Raw genomic sequence first — 27,772 nt, forward strand, 5'->3', positions numbered from 1 at the left:
AGGACTTTGCTCCAGTGCCTGTCACAGTTGGACAGGGAAGGCCTTAATGCTCTGTCTGTGGAGGCTCTTAGCGCTTGCCCCGCCAACATGCACTTATTGCCGTCCTGATGTTGTCGCACCGCCACCATCCATAATCACACATTACGTTGAGAACATGGGAACTGTTTATATTCTACTGAACCACATTATTCCACGAAGAAACCACAGATTTGACCTGTTTTCATGAAAGTAATGCAGTCCGTCAGTGCTCAGTTGTTTAGACCAATACTGTCAGAAATTGGATACTACTTTACATTTCCGTCTTTATACTAGATAGAATTAAAATATATATATATATATGTGTGTGTGTGTCTGTATATTAGGGCTGTCAATCGATTAAAATATTTAACCGTGATTAATCGCATGGTTGTCCATAGTTAACTCGCGTTTAATCGCACATTAAGCACACATTTCGTAAATGTACCTTTAAGAGATATTTTTCAAGTTTTTAATCCTCTTATCAACATGGGAATGGACAAATATGCTTCCTTTATGCAAATGTATGTTTATTATTATTGCAACATTTCAAAACAATGACAAATATTGTCCAGTATATTCTACAGAATTACCTCAAAGGTACTGCATGCTCAAACAATCTGCTGAAAGCATAACATGGCAAACTGAAGGCCAACAAGCAACAACAGACGGCATATTGACCTGAAGTAACATTCCTAAGTAATAAGTCACTGAGTCTGCAGCAGGAGATAAAAATAACATCATTTTAGTCAAAGTTCAATCAGACATTTTTCACAGCTTGGAGCTCTCTGCATCAGCTGTGTGCTTGGCCAGCAAGCATAATGTAAGACTCGACGTACTCCGGTGGTAACTCCGTTCACATCGACAGTAAATACAAATAACTTTTGTCTTGTCCAGAGAACCATCGAGCAGGGCTTTGAGGCTGAACCTGACATTTAAAAGACCCTTTTTTTATCAATTTCTGCTCACGGAGGTTTGTTTCTGCTTGTTATCCACAACATTACAGCTGCATTGCTTCCTGATTTCTCAAACTATGAGCCGGGCGGAGGGTCATCATGATAGAACGTGCATGCGCTAATCACGCGTAAAAATAAATAGTGGCGTTAAAGGGAATGTGTGTTAACGTGTTCTTATCGCACTAACATTGACAGCCCCAATATATATATTATTATTCTTTGGGGGCACAAGGGCAGGGGCTCAAGCCCCCCTGGGTCCTATCTGTGCACGTGCCTGCATCCAGGTCATGGTAATTCAAAGTTTAATCTAAAAAGCACCTGGACTTGGTTGAACCTCTTGACATCCAGTTGCCTTTTCGATTAAACTTTGAGTCTTGATGCTCTGAATCTGCTCCGACGACGTCAGCGATGATGGCTGGTTTATTTCCGTCCATGTTGGTAACCAGTTTCTGTAACCCCCGGACATCACGTTCATTAGACGCCTCTTCTCCGCGGCCCAGTTTCACGTTGTTTTCTTCATGTGAAAGGCACTGATGGATACACAAAGGAATCATCTTTAAACATGTGTTATTGTTTCATCATCATTTAGACTGAATTTTGTCTTGATGTTTGGAAGGCAGCAGGCAAAGATGCAAAGTAAAGTACAGATACCTGAAAACACGACTTTTTATTTCCCACCTCTGTTTAATGCTAATAAAATAACATCTAAAAAATAGACATATTGTTGCAGCAGTGTTGAGAACCTCTTTAAAACAGCGTGCTGGACATCCCACTTTTCTGTGTTGGCTTTCTTTCACATACACGCTGACCCTCGCCCCTCTAGGTGTTGTAGGTCCAGAACCACTAAGTCATAAATCCTATTAGTGGAGGATTCTCTGAAGCATTATAAGTCGTTTTCCCATCTTTCCATTGATTGCATTATCACTCACTACCTGAGAGAAATCTGCTCCCTTTGTGCATCTTTTTGCTTCTATTATTAGTGAGTGATCATTTGGACACCCATAGAAGTTTCAACAAAAAACACTCCCTTTCCTCTCTTACTAAAACTCCAACAATGGTCTTGTAAAGCTTTCAGTTTTTATAGCAACAAAAATATTTGGATCTGTCGATCAATAATCTTTATTGCTCTCTGCCAAAGATGAAATTGATTAATGGAGCTCTGTGAGAAAGCATCCACTTAAATCCTCGCTCTTCCTCTGGTGTCGCCTCTCTCTCCGCCACCTCGCACTCATGTGTTTTGTCAAATTGAAGGTGGCAGGGCCGGCCCGAGAGACGGAAGTTCAGACCCCTCGGTCGGAGGTCGTGTCACTCTCTGGGTGGGGGAAATCGTGTAGTCTGAGTCACGATCAGTGTTGTGTGCTCGTTCACACGCTGCTACAAGGTGTGTTGCGTTCAGAGCATTTCCGTTACCCACCTTGAAGTTGTTAGAGAAAAAAGATGGTTGAAAGACTGTAATTCAGGTTTTTATCTCAACCTGCAAACTAAAAATGATTGGGTTAAGAGAGTGGGGGATGACACGCAGCAAAGGGCTGAGAGCAGGTGTCCAACCTGCTGCTGCTGCGTCGAGGTCTGTATACGGGGTGCCTGCTCTACCCACTGAGCTAAACCAGCGCCACATTCTCGGGTCAATATAGCACCAACCAAGCGTTGGATTATCCATGTAGAAACCTCCAAACAGAGGGGCTGTTTTCATGTAGTAACCCAACATAAGTCAAAGCATCCCGTCGGTGCTGGATCAGGTCAACCAATGCGAAACAAAAACAACAAAAAGACATGAATTAAAAGGTACAAAAAAGTGAACCAAACATACAACAATGGGAGCAAAAGGGGCCAACATATTTTTCTATTTAATAATTGTTATTGTGTACGTTTAAAGGCCCATCTCGGGACGGGCATTGCTAATTAGCCACGGCTATAAATGCTGTCGTGTGTGGCGTCGGTTTACTTGCTTCATACTTGTCCCTGTACAAATAAATATTAAATAAAAAAATAAACAAACAAAACACCCACATCCACTAAAAAAAAAAACTCCTTAGAGAAACCCTTCAAGCTTCCTTCCTAGCTTCCAACTAGTTTTAGTAAATCAGTGTTGAAGTTCTCAAATGACAAAGGCTACACAGGCTAGCTCAAAACAGTGCTAACAAAACACAGAGATGCTAAGCTAGCATTGAACAAAAACCAACAAGTATCTCTGCGGTCGGAAGCATCACTGATGATACAATGAATCCCAGGTGTTCTGACCCCGATGGGAAAAATAGTAGAGTAAGGCACAGCAGGGTAAGTGTTCCAGTGGTCATTTTGTGCAGTGAAGCTGTGTGTGTGTGTGTTACTCGGTGTTTTAGAAGCTGACATTGTTTTGCATCTCTAAACTGCAGGCCAGCACCTGATATCAGGTTAACTCAGGTTAACCACACTATTATCTTCTTGTCTTTCCCACTCTTTCAACGCCACTGCTGCACGACCGAACTCGACTGCATGTCGCAGGTGTGTCAAACTGCTGAACTTTAAAACGGCCAAACGTGTTTTTCTGCCCGGCTTTCCCACACATCAGCTTATAGCTGAGACAACATGTTTTCCTTTGTGTAATACGTAAACATGGGAGATTTTCCCGGCAGGAATGAGCCAGCACATGACGGATGATTGACGCCAAAATAAGATCAATGTGGCAAGTGGCATTGGTAAATTTAATGCAAAATATGGCTAAATTTCCATCATGCTTTGCCTCCAAAGTCCTGTGATTGAACATGATGTGCCTCAGTTGTCCTCTCCTGTGATAGCATAGTGCAGCCTTCCACAGAGCCGCAGGGCTAAAGCTTGGTATGCCGGGTCTTTTGTTGCTGGGAGGGTTTTTGCACATGCCAGGCTGAGCGATCCAGCCAGCCCACAGGGGTCATCAGAGGAGGGAGGAGTTTTGATTATGATCATTATTCGGTAAATAAGATGTCAACAAGGTGTTTCCTTGACACTTTATTGAGTAAAAGGAGGAAGGTGCAGAAATGAACGCCCCCTTCTCAATGGGCCCTCTAATCTCCTCTTTCATGTCCCATCTCGTCTGAAGGGTTTCGGCCTCGGCTGCCATGTGCGAGCCTGCCTGGGCCTGGCACCTCTTACTCGCAGGTGGGGTGAGTATCCTGGCAAGCATGTGTTTATAAAACCCACTTGTTTGGGCACAATACTTGAACTAACTTCTTTTGAGAGAACAGTGTGAATCTGTGCAAAGCCTTTTCCCAAAGTCCTTTAGAAGGCGACGGCCCATTGAGAGCAGAGAAGAAGGGATTACCTTCCTCGACAGTGGTGCATTTCCGAGAGAGCTGATTAGCTCTGCATTCATTGTTAAATCGAGCAAAGGAAGGCCCTAGAGGAGTGAAAGGATCCAAATAGGTGGGCCCAGAAATAAAACAGCCGCAGGAAGCCTTGCACAGGCAGCCCAAAGTTTTCCCAACATTTCTTTCCCCCACTCCTAAGGAGGTGCGGCGTGAAAAAGGAGATTAGCATACAAAATTAGAGGCGGGATGATTTTTTAGGGGCAACTTGCCTCATGCCCTCCACCCCCACGGCCCTGCTCCGCCTGGACAAAGTTAATTAAACTAGTATTAAACAGTAAAGAAACTTCCAAGCGCTTGGGAGTGAGGGGGCTCTTTGAGGATTACCATGATGAGGGAGAGAACGGGAGGTATTTGTTGAGGCGAAATTGAGAAAGGCGTGATGGAACGAAGAGTACACGTGAAAGTTTTCTATTCTTGTTGGTTTGGCCCAGAGCATCCCGACCCCGATGTGAAGAGAAAGGTTGTGTTTACCGCAAACAGGCAGGTATTACCGCCACAAAGAGTGAATTAAAGAAGGATGAACACTTTCTTTAGGGTGAATGATTGAATGATATGTGAGATTTAAGGATTTATTATTCGTCCAATACATCTTAATAGAAAACAAACCACGAAGGGCGACTAACAACGATGAAAAAACTAGGAACTGCTGTGAAATAAATTAACAATGTACAGTACAAAGTGCTTCATTTATTATACAATTAAATACATCAAGAGGGCAGCAGAGGTCAGGGCGAGGGCGGATGATGGGAGGGCAGACCGTCCCCGAAAAAGTCCAAATGTCTCTGAATAGATTCAAGAAGTGTGGCAGTGAGAGTTCAAATACAGAAAGATTACTTCTAGGGGTCTTGACAATGTTTAAAAGCTTATTTTGCTCGTGTTCAATCATCATATCAACTGTTTAATCAAAAGTTTTTATGTTTTTAAAGGTATCATCTCGAAGATTTTCATGTAAATAAATGTCTGTTAAGTCGCTATCTATCGCCGAATGAGGTAACACAATGGTGATTGAGCCTATAGCCCACTCATGAAAGCCTTTGTATATAGTATTATTATGGACTGGGTGTCTGTGGCGACATTTGTGGAAAAAATCACAAGCGGCGCCCAGTTAGTGACACGTTTTCCATCAGCCAGCAGTGGTTGGTCTGCCAGAGAGGGTAGGCGGAGCTAAGCGGCTGTTTTTCCGGTCTCTGCAGGTGTTGCGAGTAAACAGTAATCTACTATGGCTGAACAAACAAAGAAAAGATGGATGACTACAGATACAACTTAAAAAATAAGTGAAAATCCAAAGAAAAAGAAACAAATTTGACGCTCAGATGAAGGCAAACAGTCTAAAAAGGAAAGCGAGAAAAATCAAGAGTTAAAACCGGCGTCTGGTTAAATTGCGAATTGTCCTCCCGCAATTACTGTTCGTGGCCATTAGAGGCGCCAGAGAGAACTGAACTGAAATCTTCGAGATTGAATCTTTAAGTTTTACAATAAATAAAAGATGTTGAGGGGAAGGTTGAAGTCAGAGAGAAACTCTTTAAATGCCCGGTGACTTTTTCAAAATGTTGTAAAAAGTATAAAAATATATCTTAAATACATATGTACCAAAAAATCTACAAAGTTTTAAACCTCTGATTCTCATCATCTCTATCATTTCACTTTGTGCACATCCCACCGTCTTTATCTTTTAATACAAACCTCACAAAAAAGGTGTCTGAACTTGTATTTTTCTTAAGTATTTGTCCAAAACAAGCATTATGTGAACATGTACAGAGAGTTAATGTGTTGGCAGGAGCTGCAGGGACACACATATGACAACAGGAGGGGAGAAGTGATGAGGACGCTCAGTGCTTCTTCCTCAGCCTGAGGTTCTTCCGGCGGCTCCCGGCGCTCTCATTCCTTCCCCTCTGACCTCCCTTCTTCACACAGAAGTATTTAGTCACTGTCTTCCTGCACTGCTCGCACTTCACCGCGCAGCACCAGTGGAATTTACAATTACAGCTCGACACCATCTCGGCTTTGCGCTCCTCCACGGCCAGCCCGCACTCCCCGCAGAGCCTCTTGCAGCTCCGCTTCTCCCACTTGCTCAAGTTCTTGCCCTTCTTCAGGCACTCGCGGCCCTCTGTGCCCGGCAAGCCCAGAGTGCGGTTTTCCAGGCAGTAATCGGGGGAGTCCTCGAGGTGCACCAGCTCCTTACGGGAGATGGAGTTAAAAGTCTCGGCGATGGCCCCCCGGCTGGCCGCGCTGTTCCCCGCTCCTCGGAGGAGGTCCACCTTCAGAGCGCGGTGGTACTTCTCCTTCAGGTAGATCCCCACCTCCCTGAACTCAGGCAGCTGCAGCCAGCAGGTCTGAGTGGTGCAGCTTCCTGAGACGCCGTGGCACTTACACGTCCTCTGCATGGTCCCCTTCACAGCCTGGAGATACAGGAGGAGGGAAAGAAGGAAAAATCTTTAAAATGTATTTATCGTCTCAAAAGCAGAACAAAGATATTTTGTGCTTGTAAGGACATTTATGCACACATATGTACGTCCATGTGTGTACAAAGGACAGGATGTCCATTGTCTTTTGATTGATGTGTTGTCAAATTAACTGATTGTATCCTCAAAGTTTTCTAGTTAAGGAAAAAAGGGGATGAATGATAGCTTCAAGGTCCACTCCTGAGTGTCTTTGTCGCCCTCAGTGTTTCCTGACTTTCCCCGACACAAAACAGCTGTCGCTTGAAAAGCGGACGTTTTGTTTCCGTGAGGAGGGGATGAACTTTCAGCCGAGGTGAGTCTGAATCAAAGTTTCACATTGAGTCCTATTGTCCCCTCAGAAGAAATAGGCGTATTTATTTAGCATGTTCATTATCAACATGTTTTTAGTGCGAGAAGACCCAATGGAGAGTCCCATTGAGAGGAGAACTGAAAAAGAAGTTTTTCTCTCTTTCTGTCCCCATTTTTTTCTGTTACAAAGATGCTCCAGGTGCCGTGGGGATCCCAGGGCCCGACAGGGGGGAGCGAAGGCACCGTAAACAAAGAGCACTTCAGCTGCACGCCTGTGGTCCCCTCAGACTCCCTCGGGGCCAAACAAAGACCAACATAAATGTGGGATCCTTATTGCAAGAATAAAACTAAACACTTATTTTAAAAAGCAGCATAATACAGAATGCTGGGCAATGTCTGGCTCCGCAGGATCTCTAATTAAGCCTGCACCAGCGATCCTGAGATTCTCGAGTTGAGGTATTGTCATAAGGGGCATTCAGCGCTGGTAAATAGGCCCTTCTGGTACACCGAACACACTGTTATTATTGGGGACGAGTGGCACCTCACTTATAGCGGCGTGAAAGGGATGCTTGGGTGGCACACTCAGAGTAATTCTGAGCGGGGAAAAATGATTCAAAAGCTGCTTTACACGGTGTAATCAGTTGGAGGGCCGGTAGAGATTACCACCCAGTTTTAATACTGTATGCTTTAAATCCAGACATCATATCTCTGCATACATGGAGTGAAGTAAGAGAACCTACTGTACCTTACGGCCCGCCTCGTTGTTATGTAGATTCATGGCTGCTCGTGCATCCTGCCCGGTCTCCAAAGCATCGACGAACTGCTTGGAGATGGCCTCACCGAAGCCGACGTTGTCGCTGCAGCCGCCCCAAAGCCAACCGTGACCACCTGTCAGGATAAAAGAGGAATTCTGTTAAAGTTATCCTGCTAAAAAAAAAAGTCAATATAACCTCCGCTGTGGTTTGTGTATTCCCTCTGACCTCGCTGTCCGTTCCTGCTGTCGTCGCAGCCGCAGTTGTCGAAGTCTCCGAGGCTGCAGTTCCTCGTTAGAGTGTACATAACTCCGGCCGAGCTGATGGCGTGGACGAAAGCCGTCTCCCGGTTTGCTGCAAACAAAGAGACAAGAAAAAATATTATAAAAGATTGGATACTCAAAGTTGATTTACATGAAAGTCTGTTTAAAAAGGGCATTTTTAGAAGGGATTTAACTTCCTCTGGCAGGCTGTTAAGATGCCATAACAGAGGCGAAGTCACCTTTAGTGTTGAGCCTGGACTGTGGAACAAATGAATGGAGGATCTCGGCTCATAAACAGTTAAATACAGCAAATCATTCAGTAAGATTGTAGGTTAGGATTCATATTACAATCTCCTTCTCTCATATTACATATAATATAACGTATTTAGTCCTACTTTTAACATATAAAATGGCTTACGTCATTAGTCAGTATTCTGTTCAGGATAATAGCACCAGTCTTCTCTTCTAAACCGTGCCTGTATGAAGTTGATTTTTGTGTTTCCCAACATGTTAAAATCTCTTTGTCTCCAATCAGTATGTTACTTTCATAAGCTGCAAATAGAGGCAGTGATCCTGGGGGATGTTGTGATACGGATTAGCTTGTTTGTTTTGCCTCTAGCAGCCGTGCCCACCGTAGGTAGCGAAGGGAGGGTTCATGTGTTGACTAAGCAAACATCTCTTTTTCACAAAGGGAAGAAATCTTCCTCTCCAACACAGAAACTAGAAACTAACATGAGCACATAGTGACAGAACATCTTTCAAACACATGAGCCATGTTCCCCGTTTTCCCGTCTCTCTCTCTTTGCAGCGCAGAAATGGTCGTGCTGGTGTTAAGGCTTTAGGGGGGCCTTCAGGGACTCTGGTCTTACCGCTGCGCAGACTGCTGTGCGTGGACAGCTGCAGAGCTCTCTCGGGGCAGTTCCAGCGGTCCCATGCAAACTGGTATTTGCACTCCTCAATGCCACTCTGAGCTCCGGCTGCCACACTGCTGGAGTAGATCAGGTACGCCTGCAGCCAAAAAAAACCCCATGAAACACTGCATACATCTTTCAACAATGGCTCAAACGCTCTATAAGGTTCCTCTAGCGTGATTTGATGCTTGGAAATATCCACCTTTAGGGAAGATTTACATGATGCAAAATATGTGACTTGTTGCATCCTGCCTGATAAACCCAACCTAATCCGCAGAATAGTCATGTAAGCTTTGCAATGAATGGCACAAGACTGAGCTCATAACAAAGTTCAGAAAGAAGCCACTGAAAGAGAGTTATTCTGGCGTTTAGAAACAGACTCGGGCTTCACAAAAGCCTTACTAACCTTAGCCTAGTTTACATTTCCATCTCCCTACTGGGGTCAAATGTTTTACTCTTAATGTCCAACAAGTCTTTAATGACCAGAGCAAGAATTTCATGATAAATAAGATATATTAAAAAAAGTCTTTATTGTTTTGCCGACTAAGACCTGTGAACTGATTCAGCTTACATTTTACGACACTTTTCAGCCGCATTAATAAGTTAAGTTGCTCTCAACCAGTGCGATGTGTCCTTGGCTTTCGGCCGCCTCTCCGCTGCTTCTTCAGACTGTGTGAACGATAATATAACTAATATGTCTCAAGTGGCCTTGGGGAGATGGAGCACCACCTCTTTCACAGGGGTCCGGCTCACTAATGATGACCACCCACTACAGCGATGCCTGCCCCGGCCTCTTAAAACATCCAGCCCGCAGATACACGGAGCCTCTGAGTAAGGTCAAGTGTACGAGGGAGGGAGGGGGCATCGCAAAGGGGCCGAGAATATCGCTGATATAACCTTTAGTGCCATGCAGATACAGACGGGTCAATACACTGGAGTGAAGGTATCACAAGGACCAAACGCAGGCCCACGGTCTCTCTGTTTTTGGGGAAAAGGACGGGGAGGTAGATCAAAAGAAAGTTGGCTTACCTTGGGTCCAGTCATCAGGAAATTATTCACTGACCTGGAAAAGGAGAAAGCTTATTCACTCAGGGAAGCTCAGCGTCCTTCACAAATTCCTCCGCTAACATCTCTCATTAGTGCGCTTTGTAGCACGTTAAACCGCGACACCAGAGCAAACCTTAGTGAACATACAGCTGAATTTGTTTATAAAGTTTATACAGATGTAAGAACTGAGGCACGATTTTATTAACACTTCATTATTTGAAATTTTGGGTTGCCAGTTTGGGAAAAAATGCCATCGACTGGGGTTTAAAATGTAGTAATAAATGTTGGTAATCCATTTATAAATGCTCACGTGTCTACCAATTTCTGATTAACCATCAGATCTGTCAGTAAGAGTGTTAATAAGTCAGGAATAAATGGTTTTAACACAGTAAATCTGCAATTCTTAGTGTTTGTATGTTGTAGATGGATGGATTTTAGTCTAGATCATCTGCAGCTCCACTCTAGATATAAGCGGTCAGATGTGCATGTGAGCTTTCACAAACTGGCAAACCCAAACTTTGTTCTTACTAATGTCATACAGCTTGTCTAGAAAGCCTTAGCAAACAATAATAAAGTTAAACGTTATAAACATTTTTAAGAATCAATTTAAATAGTGGTAGGCCTGCTGTGGATTTAATAAAACAATAAAGTTACTATTTATGTGAAAATAAAGTTTTTAAATATACTATTTTTGATTGAGATGATTTTATTAATATCAATACTATATTTAAATATTACTCTATTACTGACGAAGTGCAAAATAGATACATTTGGGCATACAAACTATTTATTCTGTCGAAAATTGATGCTAGGTTGCAAAATTGGCAACACATGCTACTGCAGTGAAATGAACTGTTTGGAGACGAACGTCATCAGGAACCGAAATTAATCTGCAAATCATATAAATATTTCTAAATAAATCAAACTCACCAGCAGCAGTAGGACCTCATGTGAGCCAGGAGAATGAAGATGTAATAGAAAACCTCCAAATGCATGAACATCCTGGCAGGTGAGGGGGATCCAGTCCAGAGCCTGCAGACGGTCCAACGATGGAGAGGAAACTGAGCTAGCAGCACATGAAACTTCTCCAGGGGCTTCCAGGACTCAAGGAGGGGGCTCTGAAATGGAGCTGCTCTCGTCCCCAACAAGAGATTATCTGCTTAATTAAAGATTTTCCCCCTTCTTACTCTCTGGGCCAATCAGAAGTTCTGCACCGAGGAGAGACTGAAATGATCAAAAGGGCACCCTGGGCCTTCAGGGCCGGGCAACGGTGGGCTCCCTGCCTCCATTCAGCAGCAAAGGAAGATCTGTTTAATCCTATAGGAAAAGTGTAACACTGATCCCTTGAATTCCTGCTCGGAAAAAAGAGTTTATTTAAGCTATCTAACGCGGAGCTGATTGTCAGGGATTAGCGGAAGATAGTCTTCTGGATGACGAATTGTTAGCTTGATAGGAACACAAAATATAGTCCCATACTGTTTGTTATGGCGGAAGTATTTCATGGTCTCACAAAGGTGTGATTGAATCAATGTTTATCAACCCGGACCACGAGGACACTAGCAAGATTTAAGGGGGAAAATGTGTCATTTCATCTCACATGTCACGAAACGGGGTCCAATCGGCGACATTTATGTTTGTTTAAGAGGATAATTAATTTAAAATTTGGATAAATCAGCCTAGTGGATGCAAGTCATCAATCTTTACAGTTTTACCGAGGCCTTATTTCGGACACCTGCAAATTAGAAATTGCTGTTTGAGTTTAGTAACTTCTGAGTCTTAGTTTCTATTTCTAATATTTAGGTTTTTATTTCTACCGTTTTGTAGTGAGGCTTTCAAATGATGTCCAGCAATGTTTTAATCATGTACACTTAACCATTTCCTTGGGGAATTTAAAACCAGAGAATTTCCCCAGAGTGAGGTGGATCAGGATGAAGTGAACGCCACTGAGGTTATGCGGACATTTGCATCGCTAATCCAGACGGTCCCTACCTAACACTGGATGAAGGGTTATTCCTCAATAACCCCGTCTGACCTTTAGGACCCCTTCCCTTTGGCGCAGGCAGCCCTTTAGCAATCTTCTTGTGTGCAAATTAGGATTAGAGAAAAAGTGATTTGGAGGGTTGAGAGGGGAGGATGAAGACAGAGAGAGGGTGGGGGGCTTCTGAGGGATGTTTTTGGATTAAGATTTAAAGAGGAATGACAAGTAAAAAGAGACAGCAGCAGGGTCCAGTTCTTTGTTTTGGCATTTTGAAACATGGGAAATAATTCCTTCACAAATTGCATCACCGAAAGCGTTTAGCAATCTTCCATAGTTATTTTAAGCGCTTTTATTTTGAAAAATAGCCGCAGTAAGAGCTATTCCGCAAACTTCATCTCCTGAGCACACTGGAATGTGAGTCAATCTGCTCACTGTGGGAATAAAATGTATTTTCAAACATATATGTGCGTATAAGAATCTTAATTATTTATCTAACGTATTATATCTTTTAATTTTTACCCCCAGCAGCTGCTAGATAATCTTAAAAAATATGTTGTATGTTTGCAATCATCCTGCAAAAACTGCGTAGCTGACCACAGTGAGGTGTCTGAGCTCTCACTGGCAGAGTGTGACCACAACACTGAGGTGTCAAAGCCGTGCAGAGGATGGCCTGACAGTCAGCAGCCAATGGACGGAGGGCTGATGTCACTGCTGGGGCAGCAGAGATCAGCAGCAGCGGTGGGGCCACTTATAGTGCGTGGAGTCAGAGTCAGGCTGGAGGCTGTGACTCTGTGACAGACTGCAGCATTTTGGCAGAAAAACTGCAGTTGCAACACGTAAATCTTATCCACTGTTTGTTACACAAAAGAGAGGGACGATGCACTGTGTTAGCTGTTTGTGTAACTTGCAGTAAAGTAATAGTCCAGCAGAGGGAGCAAATGCACAGATCCCTCAAAAGCTTCAAAGATGTGCCACTCATTTTTTTCAGCTCACACATGCAACAAAACATTAACCTTTAACCTACAAACGGCTGTAACTCAACCTTAATCTTTTACTATGGTGTCAAAAGAGTTATTGTGTCTAGGATGCCACTACAATGAAATGTACTTTGGACATTGTGCAGAAAAGGTGATCAATGAAAAGTTTGTTGACTATTTTGATCACAATGACAATCAATAATTGTTTAAATTAAGAAGACAACTGTGTCTAGGTTATGTGCAAAAACGTTTGAGAAATGCACTTCTTGTTGTGCACTAGTAAATTGCTAAGGCAAAGCAACTAAGAAAAACTGTAAAATAGAAAAATATCACTAAGGAAAGTCTTTCTTTAACAAGAATTCAAAAGCCTGTTTACACATTCAAGTCTGCAGGAAACCAATAGAGTGGACGCTAAAAGCTGCAAAACATAACACTCTGTATCTACTGTTATCTGTCCTCATCGAACAAAAGAACATGTGCAAATATTTTAAATATGTATATGCTGATGTCACAGGTGAGGCAATCATGCAAAAATGTTAGATGTGGGTGAGACAAGGGAGGCAACGAGTTCGGCAGAGTTAGATCCGCATCAGTGCAGGCATGTAGACAGGAGACACGAATAATGTTAGGTGTGCTGCGGCTCCATTTCGTCAGCGGCAAGATGAAGATAAAAAGAAACGAGCACTCATGAACAACTCGTGGGATCAGTATGTAACAGCACGTGTGCTTTTGGGCATGCTTTTTTCAGTTATATTATTTCTGAAAACACGAATGATTTATGACTTTTTGTTTGTGTAAAGCCCTTTGATGCTTTTGAAACCCTCTCTAAAGAATAGTCAATATAGTAACTATGACAATAAATCATCAGTCGTGGTTGTTGTACTTCTAGCTCCCGTAAGCTACTGATAAAGAATTTAACAGGAAAGGTATGATCATATTTTTTATTCAGTATACGAATAAGGAGTATTACAGAATTCAAACAAAAACAGCAAAACATACTTTGTCACAAGTAGAAAATTTGGTTTATTTACGGTACATACAGTGGGCAAAAACATTCTTTGAAAAAATGTGCCATTTTTTAAGGCATCCAAAGTTCAAGAAGTTAACACTGTATAAAATTGTTGCTCTGTAAAAGAGGAAGTGACAAATATTACAACAGTATCATTTATGATATGATTACAACTTTGAATTTTGTTTCAGAGCTTTTTTCTTTTTTTGGATACACAAAAGATATAGTTATCCGTCATTTTGTTCAGGATGAGTTGAATGGTCCCTGTTTTTCCGTTATAAATAAGGATTTGAGTTTGAATGCAGACAGAGACCACACAACCTGGATTACACAGAAAATTTAAGCCCTAATTTTTTATCCAAAACTTGCACTTTAATTGTTTCAAACAGGTGCGCAACCCTCATAAGGCATTTGGGCAAGAGTCCTGACACGTCTTTGTAATATTGCACAGTCCAAAAGGTAAATGCACATCCAACACATGCCTCGTTTGCCTTATCTGAGGGAGAGGGAGACTTTATATCTGAGTTTACTTTAAATAAATACAGAATAAATGAAAATAATTCTCTCTTTTCTTATTAAGAGTGAGAAGTCTGGTTCTATGTTTCAGTTCAGTAAGTGATGAAGTCTGAGGCGGCTCCAGCACTAAACTAGAGGTATGTTCTGCGTTAGAGCAGAGAACTTAATCCACATCAGGAGCCTTTTGGGCAGTTGTAGAAAGGCAGTGGGTGTGAGGGTAACCCAAAGACAGTATAATGCACCTGAACTGTGGCAAACCAGAGTAACTCTGCTATAATAGTTGGGGAAAGTGCTCATGTTTTAGTAAGACTATAAGCTTACCAAAAATAAGGAGAACCTTAGCTTATAATAAACAAATATCAAGATGAAACTCCCTGTGGATAGAAACAAAGCACTTCTGACAGACATTAGAGCAAAAGGCCTTCAATCTCGCCTGTAGAGAAACCTCATTGTTAAGGGTTTCAATAAAGCTTTAAAGTGCCAACGACTATTGATAAGTAGCACACCAAAAATAAGACATACAGTAAATTATTTTTTAATTACTGCTTATAAACACCACTCACACAGACTTGTTTGGTTGCCTTTCTACTGGCGAAAGAGTCTTAAATCCCAATTAGCCTATTTTATGCTCTTCGCGCCTGTGTTATGGTGAAAAAGCTGTGCTTGCACATGTAGCCACTCGCTGGCTATGGCTAATAGTCTGTGAGGACACTTCAAAACATAAAAGATACCCACACAATTTATGGAAAGCCAATATTAGTCTCAGGAAGAGGTTTAACTTATAATCAGAAGCATGATAATCGATCTCCCCCCATCCTGCACCACTGAAATGCTGCTATGCCTGTTGCTACGTCCTGTCTTACTTCAACATGTTGGTATCAGTCGCAAGTTTGTAAGCTAGTGCTACTCAGCCACTTTTGTAGCTGCCTTCACCAGTTCGCTGTATGCGAGCTGTGATCATCTCCTTCGACACCCTCTTGCAGTCCTTGGCCAAACCCAGGAAGCACATGAGGTCTATAAAGGCGGTGGTGAGATTGAGTTTGCAGCCAAACTCACTGGTGGCGTAGTCGAAGGGGAATGTGTGATGGTAGTTGTGGAAGCCTTCGCCTGCAAAACAAAAAGAGAAGTGTTTTGCTGCATTACCGCAAGCATGTATAATACATGTTTATGAAGATGCACACAGCAGCAATAGAGGAATACTTCATGACAGGTGACAACAATCATACGATACATTTAAACTCTTTTGAACGCGACAGGATTGTGGCAGAATGACAAACAGCTGCAGGCAGCATGTGACTGATAATGTGATTTAATGCTGGGTGGGACTTGTTTTGGGATTTTAACGGCTGACTGTCCCGAGAAGCAATTTACAAGCAACCAAAATCAGATTAGTGTTTCAAACTATTACTATATTGATTATGTACTGGATGGTAACTGGTTGAAAGGTGTGCCCACAGCTAAGAGTTAACTACAAATACACCAAATCATCAAGCCTAAAAAACGCCTGCACAGGTAGTACTGCTGAAACAGTTACAGGCTGCACAATGAATTTTAAAACTCGACGACATTGGAAAAGCATTCTGAATATGCTACAACAGCTCTGATCACCAGGAGTAAACAATCAACAACTATTTTGTGTTGATGCATATTAAGGTTTTCATCAGAAGCCGTCAACTCTGATTGTAAGTGAAAAAAAGCTTCCGGAACAGGCAGCTACAGTCTTTACTTCTGCACTTACTGAGAGTGTGTGATTGTGATTACTACAGCTGCTCTGTGTGCTGAGGAACAAGTAACATGGAAACACAGCTGTTACAATTTAAATAGGTGAGAAAATAAGGTGAAAATTGGTGTACAGTTTTTCCATTTGCTCTCACGGTTGCTAGAGGGCATTAAGTTAGGTGCAGAACATCAAAATCCTCAAAAAAAAACAGGGCGGACAATGTTTAGTTTTATAAGAGGGCCTTGAAATAAAGCTAAAAGCAAATAAAGCCTTCCAGAATTGTGTAATCGTTAGTTAGCTTGTGAATTTGGCACTGTTTCTTGCACAACAATGCTCTTTCCTGTTTGCAGCATCGAACCCCAGTGGTATCAGCAACCACAAACAAAGTCTTGACTCATGGTAGACAATGATACGAAAAATACCATCCAACTCAAACTAGACAAAATTACTAAATTCACAGCTGAACAAAGTCGACAACCTCTTACTTTCAAAGCTAACACGAGCACAGCCAAAACATATGAATCGACAAGACAAGCTTTCAACAAGTAATGAAAAAATGATCATTCGATCATTGAGGGGCTTAATGACACTGGAGTAACAAAACATACACAATAACTCAACAATATCACACCAGAGGGAGTGCTGTTGTACTCAATATAAGAGTGATTCGGTCATAGGTACAAGGCTGCAGGCCGATTATGGAAGATAATCACAGCCGTGCTGATATTCAGTATAACAGCACTACCCCGAGTGTGTTATTGTTTTATGTTACGGTTCTACCGTTTTCAACAGAAATAAGAGACAACTGACTATTGTTTATTTATTTAATCATTCAACACAATTAGTTCTGGACTTTTGCCAAGCAACAATTATAAAAAATAATCACAGCCGTGCTGATATTCAGAATAACAGCACTACCCCGAGTGTGTTATTGTTTTTATACTACAGTTGTACAGTAGTAAACAGAAACAGGAAACAACTGACTATTATTTTGTTATTTTATCATGTAACACAACTAGTTCTGCAACTTGACAAAATCTGGTCTTTAACCAAGCAACATTTTTCTGCACACTTACCACGTGTATGCCTACATGTTACAAAGACCGGCTACTATACGATATGTTATCTGTACTTTTCATTTTGTTGTCCTGTGAAATATGACTGTTGACAGTTGCTTTGGCAGCCAGTCTGATTCAGAGGTTGTTGTACTCTATATCAGCACTCATGGAATGCCTCTTGTCCAATCAAATAACTTGGTTGTAACCAACAGTTGTATAATTGTGAATAATGAACAGGCTGTTTTCTTACCTATGGCGCTGAAAGCGACGAGAGGGTTTTCCCTGGGGTTGATGGTCTTGTCATAAGGCCTGTTGCCCCATATGTGGGCAGCGCTGTTGACCAGCCAGGTGGCGTTGAGCGTCACGGCATACCTCAGGAGTCCAGGAACAAAATATCCCACGGCCAAAGACTCACCCCAGAAGTACCAGGGCACCAACATGGGCACGAGGAAGCAGAGGATCACCACAGAGAGCTTGTAGTGTCTGGGATGAAAGAGCAAACTGTATCTGACACGTATCCATGAATTAAACAGATTTGACATCTAACTTATCTTTTTACAAAGTAGATAAATCTTGTTTTTTTTCTCTAATGGCACGCATTCTGTAATCACACATCAAAAAGAAGTACAAAGCAATGTCATATCTGATATGTGCTAAAAAACATCCAATGCTGCAACCACCTCAGGGTAAAAGGGTTCCAAATAGGCCACGCATGTATTCCTTTACTTTTATAAGGACAAAAACGAACATATCAACATAAATATCTCGTATCTTTTGCGCATTAGTTCACAAGGTTTTCTGATTGGGTGTTTCCAGCTAATGTTAATCTACTTTGCCAAGAGCGGAAGGGAAAATCTGGGACTGAGTCCAGAAAGGAATAGATGTCGACAAATGAGCAGTCAGTGAACACAACATGATTTGGTCCCTGGTGCAGGTTATGAGATCTACGTAGCATGACCCAGACTACACACCTTATGATGTAGGTTCGGGGCCTAGGCAGTTTAGACATTTTGAAGCAAGATTTCATGTATGATTCCTTTGTGCAGAAAGATTCCTGATTTAAACAAGCTGCACAGGAGTCAAGACTAATGCGAAAAAATGATGGAGTATCAGACCTTGTTGATCTAGTTGGTCTCGTAAACCATGCTGCAGTGACAGCAGCTGACCACAATTGCACTCTCAACAGCAGGAAACCCCCCCCAAAAACCTCCAGATGATTATTTCTTACTGTCTCTGGAACATAACCACTTTATCAGCCTTGAGGTCGGTCAGCTCCAGTTTTTTGCCCTTTTCGATGACGTCAGGATGTTTACGAACCATCAGCCAACCGATGTGGGCGAAGAAGAACCCCCGCGTGGCATTGTGAGGGTCCGCGTCCGTCTCAGAGTACTTGTGGTGGACACGGTGGTCCCTCGCCCACTCGTATATGTCATTCTGCTCACAAGGGACAGACCAGAGAGAGAGAGAGGATTACATGGGGCATCCAAAGAGACGCATGGCATGATCAGATCACAAAACAGTGACGGAACAAAAGATGCATTTCACTCTGAATACATTATTTTACTTAAATCATGCACAATTATTTTAAAACCAAACCAATGCTACTATATTTTTAAGTAAATATGATGAACATTAAACATAACGATAACTTTAAATCCTCTCCAGACCAGTAAGAAAAGATTCTGCTTCGAAAAATACTTTTTGTCTAAGGTAATTTTTCCTTCAGTTCAGTTGTGTAATTGAAAACTTTTACATTTATATACACTTCTGTCATAAGAAAATATAGACATTGTTTTTTGCAAATATATTTAATTTCAAAAGTTTAAACTTAAACTAAAAGCTCTGTACAGCTCCTGTGAGGAACTTTCGGTTTGTGTTGATTTTGGCGCCCCCTGTGGACAAAGTTGTACCTCTTGTCTCATCGCTGATTTTGTCCTGTACATGCTTAAACTTACAATCTCGAAGATTTCTGTTTCGATCTCTTGGGCGCCCCCTAATGGCGACATTCAGTAATTGTGGGAGGACACTTCCCAATTTAACCAGACGTCTACGGTTGGCTCCAGTTGTAACGGTTGTAACTCTTGATTTTCCTCGTGACGGTCGCTTTCCTTGTCAGACTGTTTGTCTTCATCTGAGCGTCGAATTAGTTTCTTTTTCTTTGGATTTTCACTTATTTTTGAAGTTGTATCTTGTATCATTTTTGGTTCAGCCATTGTAGATTGCTGTTTACTTGCAACATTTCCAGAAAACCGGAAATGCAGCTGCTTAGCTCCGCCTACCCTCTCTGGCAGACTAACCACTGCTGGGTGATGGAAACCGCTTCACTAACTGGGCACCGCTTATGATTTTTTACAGACACCCAGTCTGTAATACTGTGTTACATCATTCGGCAATAGATAGTGACTTAACAGACATTTATTTACATGAAAATCTTTGAGATTATTAGTTTAAGTGGTGGTTTTAAACAAAAAATCTCATTCTGCTTTCTTTAACAGTCATATGTATCACTTTAAACATTTGCCCTGGAAAATGTAAAGAAAGCCAGCATGCTGTTAACCGCTTCCTCTGACACCAACCCCCCACTTCTGGTTTCAGGCATTAAAAATAACTTTATAGAAATAACCAGTCTGTTTCATACCCAGAGAAAACTCCTCACAGGAGCTTTTAATACAGATGTCTGGTGCTAATGGTTAGCCATATGCCAGCATCTGGCTCAGTGCTGACAAATAAGTCGTTTTATAGATATTCTTATATATATTTAAGAGTTTGTAATTTCCTGGAAGACATAAAAATGTTTATGACTCATCCTGCACTCAGGGGCATTCGCTAATTTTGTGCTCAATTAAAACTTTTCTGCATTTTTTGTGCCCCTCGGCGATGACGCACAGGAGGACAAAGCTAGCTAGCAGTTAAGGGTCATCACTGTGGTTGTGCTTTAGTTTTCTCACATCTAGCGCCATTTTCACTGTAAAAGCCAGTCAGTATCCATGAAATGTCCCTCCTTAGTTTCTTTTTATAAGATAAGTTAATGTGTAGAGTTTCATAGGAACTTTAACTGCTGGTCACAAGATGTCTCTTAAAATGAGTCTCAGTGTCCTTTGTTAGTCTATTTGCACTGGATACAACTTTCTACACCACACTGGTGTATGTTACATACATGACCACTTCAGAACTAGTCATCATATCACAAAATCCCGGTCACACATCCGCATGTGAAAACTGGGTTAAAGGTGATCAGCAGTCGGATGTTTTAACAGCCGTTATCTGTGTCGAACGCAGCTCCACCCCTTTATTGAGTTGATCATTTTAGGATAGGGTAGAAACTGCTGTGTGATAAATGGGAACACATTCGGATGTTTTTTCAACTTTACCTGAAATGCCATGGAGTTGGCAAGGGCAAGAAAGACTCGCAGGGGAAAAGAAGCCTTATAGGATCTGTGGCTCCATAATCTGTGCACACCTGCAGTCACACCGAGCGCGCTGAGGAGGTAGCACACTGCAGCTGGAAGAGGGAGAGGTGAAAAGGACACATATCTTAGGGGAAAACAGTCACCGCTGCACTTAGATTAATTTTAAACCCGTGAGAGCAGAGTCACTGGGACACCATGTCCTTTCCATTTCAGCCAGGCCTCTTTGTTCAGAGAAAAGTCATCTGTTTAGGGAGATGGGATGGTGGGCGCACGCAGGTCTGCCCTCACACTTTTGTTGTTCTAAAAGTGCTGAATGTGTTTCTATGTGAAGCCCAGACAAGACTGCCCAGGATTTGAGAACCGGGGGCTTCTGGCTGGCAAAGACCATACTGTTGTGGTGTCACGCAGTTCAACAATGGGATGTCTATGGGCATGTTGATTGTGCTTTGTCTTTCTCGGTGGAATAATATGCAGCTCAGCATTGCAAAGAGAGGGGAAAATTATGCAGTGCCAGAGTAGAAACAAAGTTGAGACTGTTCGGGAATCAGAGTAATGCTGCAATAGTCTACATGTATAGGACACAAAGTCTAAATATTCAAACAGTTGGCTCTACAATTTAAACACTTCTATTTTTTCCCAACAAGTGATTTACAATCTCCCACAACTTTGAGCTCTTAAAGATGAGACAATATAAATGTGGAGGCTTACAGGCTCATGTAATGAAAATGACAATACCACAGTGACTCTCTATTATTCCTATAGGCACGACCCCCCCCCCAATCAATCACACAACATCAGCACATTTTCTAACTGTGGCCTACATGGAGGAAAACTAATAGACGCCGCACAGCGACGCCTTCTACTGTTTATACAAAATACTTACTCCATGCAAGAGTTAAAAACGATGCAGAGGGAAGGAGAATCAGTCCATAAAGAGCACCGACATGTAGGAGGGTCATCAATATGATATTTCTCCACACCAGCATCCTCGGCGGTTTGGGACCCTCTTTCTCTGCATAGGTGTCGTCAAAAACATCCTCCACCGTCGATGTTTCTGCCATAGCACCTCCGTTCAGCTGCTGCTTATTAACGGCTGGGTTGAGAGTCATGGTTTCCGTTTCGGTCATGTTGCTGGAGTGGTTCTGTAGCGGCAGTGCGCAGCAGGAAAAAGGGCGAGAAATGTTGCTCAGTTAAATGCGTACAGCGGGGATGCAGGAACAAGAGAGGAAAAGTACGGCGGCTGGCTGTGAACATGCAGCAGGCAGGGGCGAGATCGCAAAGTGGCTGAAGCGCGTGCCACTCTTGTTCTAGTGGCAAAATCAAGGAGTTATGTCACTGTTGCTTTGAAGTACGACGCCGCTTTTCTATTGGTTGACGGTACTTATTACCATATGTAACGTTTGCTCAAGTTCCCTAGTCATAAATGATGCCACTTACCACCGCTAAACGAATTTAAAATGGTACATAACACTGATTATAATGCCATAGCCTAACTGCAGCTGCTAACACTCATGTTTCACAAGCCACCATGTTCTCAACTTCCTGTGCCCCTATTGTTAGTGTCAAATGTCGATTTTTGGCTGTCAGTCACTCGGTCTCTTTCAACAAACAAAGCCAAATTTCTACTTTGTCACCTCTTGATATGATATTACTGGCTGTTATGTCAGTCTCTCATGATGAAAACATTAGCCTACTATCAAAAACTTAGCTAGGCTATAGGCTACCACAACACTACTTTGGAAGACAATTCTTCAGCTATCCAAGGGCACTGTGACTTTTACTACAAACGATGCAGTGTGTGTTTGATTAGATTGATCAGAATGGTACGGAATCACACCAAATCAACCGTTAATGGGTTGCCTGACGAATGAAAATGTACAGATTAGCGATACACGATATAGGATTTTTTGCCTATATTTTCCAGCCCTTTTTGCCGATTGCGATACTGATATATTAGGCGCATGTTTTGTACGCTTAATTGCAAAGAACATCAAGTCTCCCCTATTGTGGAATTGATGTCATGCCTACTCTTATTGTAGTGGACCACTGGCATATTCTTAAGATGGGCAATTACATTTGTAGTGTGGAATGAGCTTTGGCCCCTCCTCGCAGGACGGATGCTGAGCACAACCTTGCTGTCCGTTTCGGAAACTTTGAAAAGCTACCATACCGCAGACATCTTGCACCCTTCTTCATCCTTGACGGAAGTGCACACACTAGCACAGACTTAATGTCATAGCATTACAGCAAGCTTTAATAAAAGGCATAATTAAAGTGTTGTTTTATCTTAAGAAAATATAAGCAGAAAAATGATTTATACATCATTTTTAAGCCATAATCTGCATCGATAACGTGCCAATAATATTGTGCATCCCTTGCACAGATAAATGTTGAACATACAAAGGATTAGGTCTGCATGTAAACATAAAAACTAGCGAGCGGGCAAGAAAATGTTAAGGCCTATGTGTTGATGACCGTACACTTTCAGTCATTTGTGGTACGAGTTTTGCCAGTGGAGCCAAATTAATTATTATGAACAAGAAAGAAACATAAGTAGTTGCATATTGCTGTTAAATAACACAGGCCTATGCGGCTTGTAGTTCTGTTGTATACCAGCAATATCACAATCGAGGTCAAGCTGGTGCACTGAATATCACAGACCAAATCACAGCTGTGCTTATATTCAGTATAACAGCACTCCCTCCCGTGTGATATTACCTAATAAATGAACTATACTAAGCTAGGCTAAAACTTAAACAGCAGTGTCATGCTGCATAGGCTTTTATGTCAGTAATATGTCCATGGACATCTGCCAGCAGCAACATACACCACTATGCAAATACCAATTACAATTTGCATACTACATTTGCCATCTCTGTAAAAATGTCTGTGCATGGCTGCTTACCCAGGTGGTGCTCTCCAAACACTACAGAGGAGGGTACCATAAAGAGAAATAAAGAAGGTAACACTGTTGCGTTGATCCTCGGTAGCAGAAGTCCTCTTGCAGTCTATTCAGAGGGCATTTTAAAGCAACTGGTGGATGTTGAAACTGATGCCGCAAGATCTGGATATCCCATTGGCTGTTTGCTTTAAGTTTACCATCCTCCTTTTTTTGACCATGAGAGAGTCATTTCATATGCACATGAATCCAACATGGCCATGACCTAATCTTTCATATCAACATTATGATGTCAATTTAGCACTTTAATCTGATGAAACATTGTAAATTAGCAAACCTGACTTACCTCAGCTGACCTGACATCATTATGTCATACAGTGCTGACAGTCTCAGTGTGCGAGGGGGCAATCATAAAAATAGCATATTATTGCACCCTTCTACTTTAGCCCCACTTTCGTGTTCCTCTTTTTCAAGATACTTCAGACACTGTGTTCAACAGCAACTTTGTGGTTGCAATGTTCAGTCAACTATTTCAAAACAAGTCTAGTCTCGTTTGTGAACTGTGGCAAACATATCACAACTCTTATTTGTTACAGTTCATTTCTAATAGAATATATTTAAATGTATTCATTTACATTTTGAAATTAGCATTCAAAGAATGCAAAAAATAAGTTTGTTAGTTGAAACTTTATACCTAAAATGTGATTTTTAATAAAATATGAAGACTTTTTATTCCTTGTTTTCTACTAAATGTTTTGGCAGTAAACCAAAAAGTTTTATTGTGATTTTTAAATATGTCAGTTCACATCTTTGTCACAAGTTTGTCAGAACAGAGGCAGAACAGAATATTATGAGAGTACTCATTGCAAGAATCCTGTGTTTTGGGGACTGTTAAAGTTCATTTCCCAATCTTTTTGCTTACCCTGGCACATGCAAGAGCATCATCATCCCATTATGTCACTCAATAGATAAGGAACATCCTATCGGCCAAGGTCGCCTTGTTGCAATGTATGACCACACATGAACAGAAGTAACCTCTCAGGAACAAAATTGGGCCACTCCTAGGTTACACCCAATATGTTATGACCCTTCGTGAACGGAAATGAATGGGAGGTTTCCTAAAAGGTCCATATATATTGTAACAGCGCCATCTGCTGCACAAATATGGCTACTGCTGGGGGGCGGCTCTGGCTGGTGGTTTCCAGATTGAAACTTTAATCTTAAAACAAACATTACCTAATAGTCAAATCAGTATCTCTTTGACACACTCTTTACAATTTAAAAAATACTGTAAACTTGACAAAGTATTAATTGCTGGATTGCATTGTAATGTTTACCTTCTGCAGCCAAATCTTTCAGAGCAGATTGACATCCCACTGTCGTGTGTAAAGGCCCTCTTGTTAATTATTAGCACCCCTTTTGGGGTATTACGTGTGTTCACCAAACTCAATGAACTCATGGGAATCACAAAGGAGTAAGCAGACTAAATGAAGCGCAGAACAAATGACTTTTTAATCGAGCAAAATCTGTACGCCAACAGTTTTGCAGATTAGTTTGTCAGCTGAAAATTACTTGACAGCACATTTCTCTATATACATCTTCTCAAATGTGATGATTTATTCTAGATTAATATATATAAATTGAATATCTTTCAGATTTGGACTGTCTGTTGGACTGTATTTTATTCACAAAATCAAAATTGAAAGCTACAGCCCTAGCATACATCCAAGGATGTCGTATTGTATGTGCAAACCCTTAACATTGTACATGGTAAGATACATATCCATTATCATCCGCCATACAGCACATAGTTATTGACGGAGAGTTGAAGCTCACCTTTTAACTCAAACTTTGTGCTACCTTTCAAAAAGCAGCACCAGTTCACAATGAGGAGTATGTGGGAACATGTCCACAGGCACTGCCAGAGTTGGAGAAAAAGCCTTTCCTGTGAGTTTCTTCTGTGGGTCAGGAGCACAACAAAGCTCCCTGAAGTTCCTCATAGCCTCTCCATCGGGTTTACAGGAAACGAAGACCAGTCTGCGGATAGCAGGTTGGTTTCGTAAAGCTCGGACAACTCTGTAATGCAGGCCGGCTCGGGCAGGGTTCACCACAGCTGCTACAACTTCTCCACCTGCAGAGCTCAACTGTGACATAAGACCAGGAAGCACCACCTCTGCCTTCCCAGGGATAAACTCACAGTTCAGTACATTATTGAAAAGTGCGTTGTGTCTAGCATCTTCCACCGCCTGTTCTATGAGCTCTATACCAATAATTCTGTCCACACTGCGAGACATAGTGATACCAATGGCACCCGTCCCACAGCACACATCCAGGAGTGTACCACCAACTTTTGTGTTTCCTCCACCATCCTCATCCTTTGGAAGACACAGGTCTCTCACTGTGCCGTACAGCACCTCAGCAGCTGCCTGGTTCACCTGGAAGAAGGCATCGGCAGAGATGCGGAACTTGAATCCCAGCACCTGTGAAGGGAGAACACAAGATAGGCATTTAAAACGAAAGACAACCAAGTATACATGGATGTTTTATCTACTCTGTCTCTCACATTCACTGTATTTATACCTCCTCGTATAAGTGTGGCTGACCATGCAGAAGCTGGTACGGGGACTCCTCGTGAGTGCAGCGAGTCATGGTGTTCTCCTGGAAGAACAGAGAGTCCAGCTGACACACTGCTCCAGGGCCCCGCGTGAAGTAATCCACCAGCTCCGCCTTGTGGTGTGCTATCTCTTCCGGTGTAAGCGTCTGTGGATGAAAGTATACTATAGCCATAGTGTGGCCCTCTGTATTGGTCCTCACTGTGACCTCTCTCCAGTGACCCCCAGTGTGGAACAGCAGGCAGGGCTCCAGGGAAGAGAGGCGGATAAAGTCCTGGTAGCATCTGGCAACCAGTTTGTGCTTCTCAGGCATGTTGAGCAGGTGGTCTCCATTGATGCAGATGATGTTTCCCTCCCTGCCTGTGCCCAGGTAAAATCCGACTGTTTTTGGATTTCCATCCACTCCTCTGTTGACTGAAAATGTTGACTTGTTTCGGTAGCCGTCCCTCACTGGTGATGGCAGGAAAGGCAGGACAGGAAAGCTGAGTTTATTTCTAACAGGTGATGATGATTGTGGTTGTAAGGTACCTGAAAGATGACTACAGAGCTGAGAGAGTATCCTTTCCTGGTGTTTTTGCTTGAGTTCAAGTTGCTCATCATACCTCAGCCTCCACAGAGGAGTGACCACATCAGCCAGCCTTTCCTCCCAGGACAGATCATCCGTCCAGGTAGGTTTCCTCTGACCTTTTCTGCCCAGTTTCTTAAATGGTCGCTTCCTCTGTTCAGCTAGAAGAGTGCCATTAGTTGAAAACAACACACTCGTTTGCCTCAAAGTGTACAAAATCTTGCGTTTGACAAATATGACTGACCTGCTGCATGTAGCTGCCAAAGACATTTTCGACTTTCAAGGATGTAGCATTTATTGCTAAAGAAGCTACAGATTTGAGCTCCTGTCACGAAGAAAGTCTGTGCAGCTAAACATAGAAAATAGACACAACTCTCAGAAAATATCGCAGGTTAAAAGGTATTTTCTGTCGATTTTTGGGGGGGGGGTTTCACGAAGCGCATGCTGAAGGTAGTGGTACAAGTCAACTTTTATGACGTGTTATTTACGAGACCGCTAGCGATTAGGTATGGAAAGCCGAAAGTGCCAATATTCACCTTCAATTTCACACGATAAAATGAAACATTGAAACTCAAAACATCAAACAACACTATCTGTATAGAAAATGAAGCTTTAAAAATGTGAAATAAAAAAATAAATAAGTTTTATTTTGTTTTGTTTTTTACTGTGCTTTAGCAGAGTAGGTATGGGTGGGTCTAGCTGAGTCAAGCCTGTGATATGTCATTTACATTCCTCATCTCTATATTACTGTCTATTACTGTCCTATTCGGTTTCATTTCATTTTCATACAGTTGTACAATGTAAGGAAAGGGCAGAAAGAGTATAATTTTGGTATTTATTGGAGGTAACAGTATGTCTATTAATGATGAAAATTTATCGAAATTATATCAACTTGTTGATGTGCTTCTAATGAATAAATAGAGCTGAAAACCAAACTAAAAAACAGTGAGCCAAAATGTTTGTTTTACAGAAATGCAGTTGTTGCTGCTTTGCCGGCTTATGTTATTG

At 42.0% G+C, this 27,772-nt stretch overlaps 3 protein-coding genes across 3 annotated transcripts; all 3 read right to left on the reverse strand.

The window, feature by feature from the left end:
* Positions 1-6,126: 6,126 nt before the first annotated feature.
* wnt8b (wingless-type MMTV integration site family, member 8b) lies at positions 6,127-11,021 on the reverse strand. Its single transcript, XM_069658631.1, has 6 exons — positions 10,951-11,021; positions 10,003-10,036; positions 8,932-9,070; positions 8,028-8,153; positions 7,793-7,935; positions 6,127-6,696 (listed from the first exon to the last, which is right to left on the reverse strand). Exons 1-6 carry the CDS (start codon positions 11,019-11,021, stop codon positions 6,127-6,129), a joined length of 1,083 nt encoding a protein of 360 aa, XP_069514732.1.
* A 2,887-nt stretch (positions 11,022-13,908) lies between these two features.
* scdb (stearoyl-CoA desaturase b) lies at positions 13,909-23,696 on the reverse strand. Its single transcript, XM_069658547.1, has 6 exons — positions 23,594-23,696; positions 21,572-21,830; positions 20,650-20,780; positions 18,507-18,712; positions 17,529-17,761; positions 13,909-15,607 (listed from the first exon to the last, which is right to left on the reverse strand). The coding sequence occupies exons 2-6, from the start codon at positions 21,813-21,815 to the stop codon at positions 15,408-15,410; spliced, it is 1,014 nt and encodes a 337-aa protein (XP_069514648.1). The 5' UTR covers positions 21,816-21,830; positions 23,594-23,696; the 3' UTR covers positions 13,909-15,407.
* A 1,630-nt stretch (positions 23,697-25,326) lies between these two features.
* On the reverse strand, positions 25,327-27,050 carry trmt2b (tRNA methyltransferase 2 homolog B). Its single transcript, XM_069659175.1, has 2 exons — positions 26,168-27,050; positions 25,327-26,067 (listed from the first exon to the last, which is right to left on the reverse strand). Exons 1-2 carry the CDS (start codon positions 27,032-27,034, stop codon positions 25,444-25,446), a joined length of 1,491 nt encoding a protein of 496 aa, XP_069515276.1. The 5' UTR covers positions 27,035-27,050; the 3' UTR covers positions 25,327-25,443.
* Positions 27,051-27,772: the final 722 nt, after the last annotated feature.

Source organism: Semicossyphus pulcher, unplaced genomic scaffold (assembly GCF_022749685.1).
Source record: "Semicossyphus pulcher isolate SPU_LCO1_2020_fin unplaced genomic scaffold, fSemPul1.0.p SCAF_12, whole genome shotgun sequence".
Lineage (NCBI taxonomy): Eukaryota > Metazoa > Chordata > Actinopteri > Labriformes > Labridae > Semicossyphus > Semicossyphus pulcher.

What these genes read in the sequence shown, in the direction of transcription:
- trmt2b (XM_069659175.1), bottom strand. Translation starts at nt 27,034, where the DNA reads ATGTCTTTGGCAGCTACATGCAGCAGGTCAGTCATATTTGTCAAACGC. An exon ending in AGCCACACTTATACGAGGAG is followed by an intron (nt 26,068 to 26,167) that starts GTATAAATACAG and finishes CTCCCTTCACAG; the next exon opens with GTGCTGGGATTCAAGTTCCG.
- wnt8b (XM_069658631.1), bottom strand. Translation starts at nt 11,021, where the DNA reads ATGTTCATGCATTTGGAGGTTTTCTATTACATCTTCATTCTCCTGGCT. An exon ending in TCCTGATGACTGGACCCAAG is followed by an intron (nt 9,071 to 10,002) that starts GTAAGCCAACTT and finishes TTTTGGCTGCAG; the next exon opens with GCGTACCTGATCTACTCCAG. An exon ending in CAGCAGGAACGGACAGCGAG is followed by an intron (nt 7,936 to 8,027) that starts GTCAGAGGGAAT and finishes TTATCCTGACAG; the next exon opens with GTGGTCACGGTTGGCTTTGG.
- scdb (XM_069658547.1), bottom strand. Translation starts at nt 21,815, where the DNA reads ATGACCGAAACGGAAACCATGACTCTCAACCCAGCCGTTAATAAGCAG. An exon ending in GTTTTTAACTCTTGCATGGA is followed by an intron (nt 20,781 to 21,571) that starts GTAAGTATTTTG and finishes TCCCTCTTCCAG; the next exon opens with CTGCAGTGTGCTACCTCCTC. An exon ending in CCAACTCCATGGCATTTCAG is followed by an intron (nt 18,713 to 20,649) that starts GTAAAGTTGAAA and finishes CCTTGTGAGCAG; the next exon opens with AATGACATATACGAGTGGGC.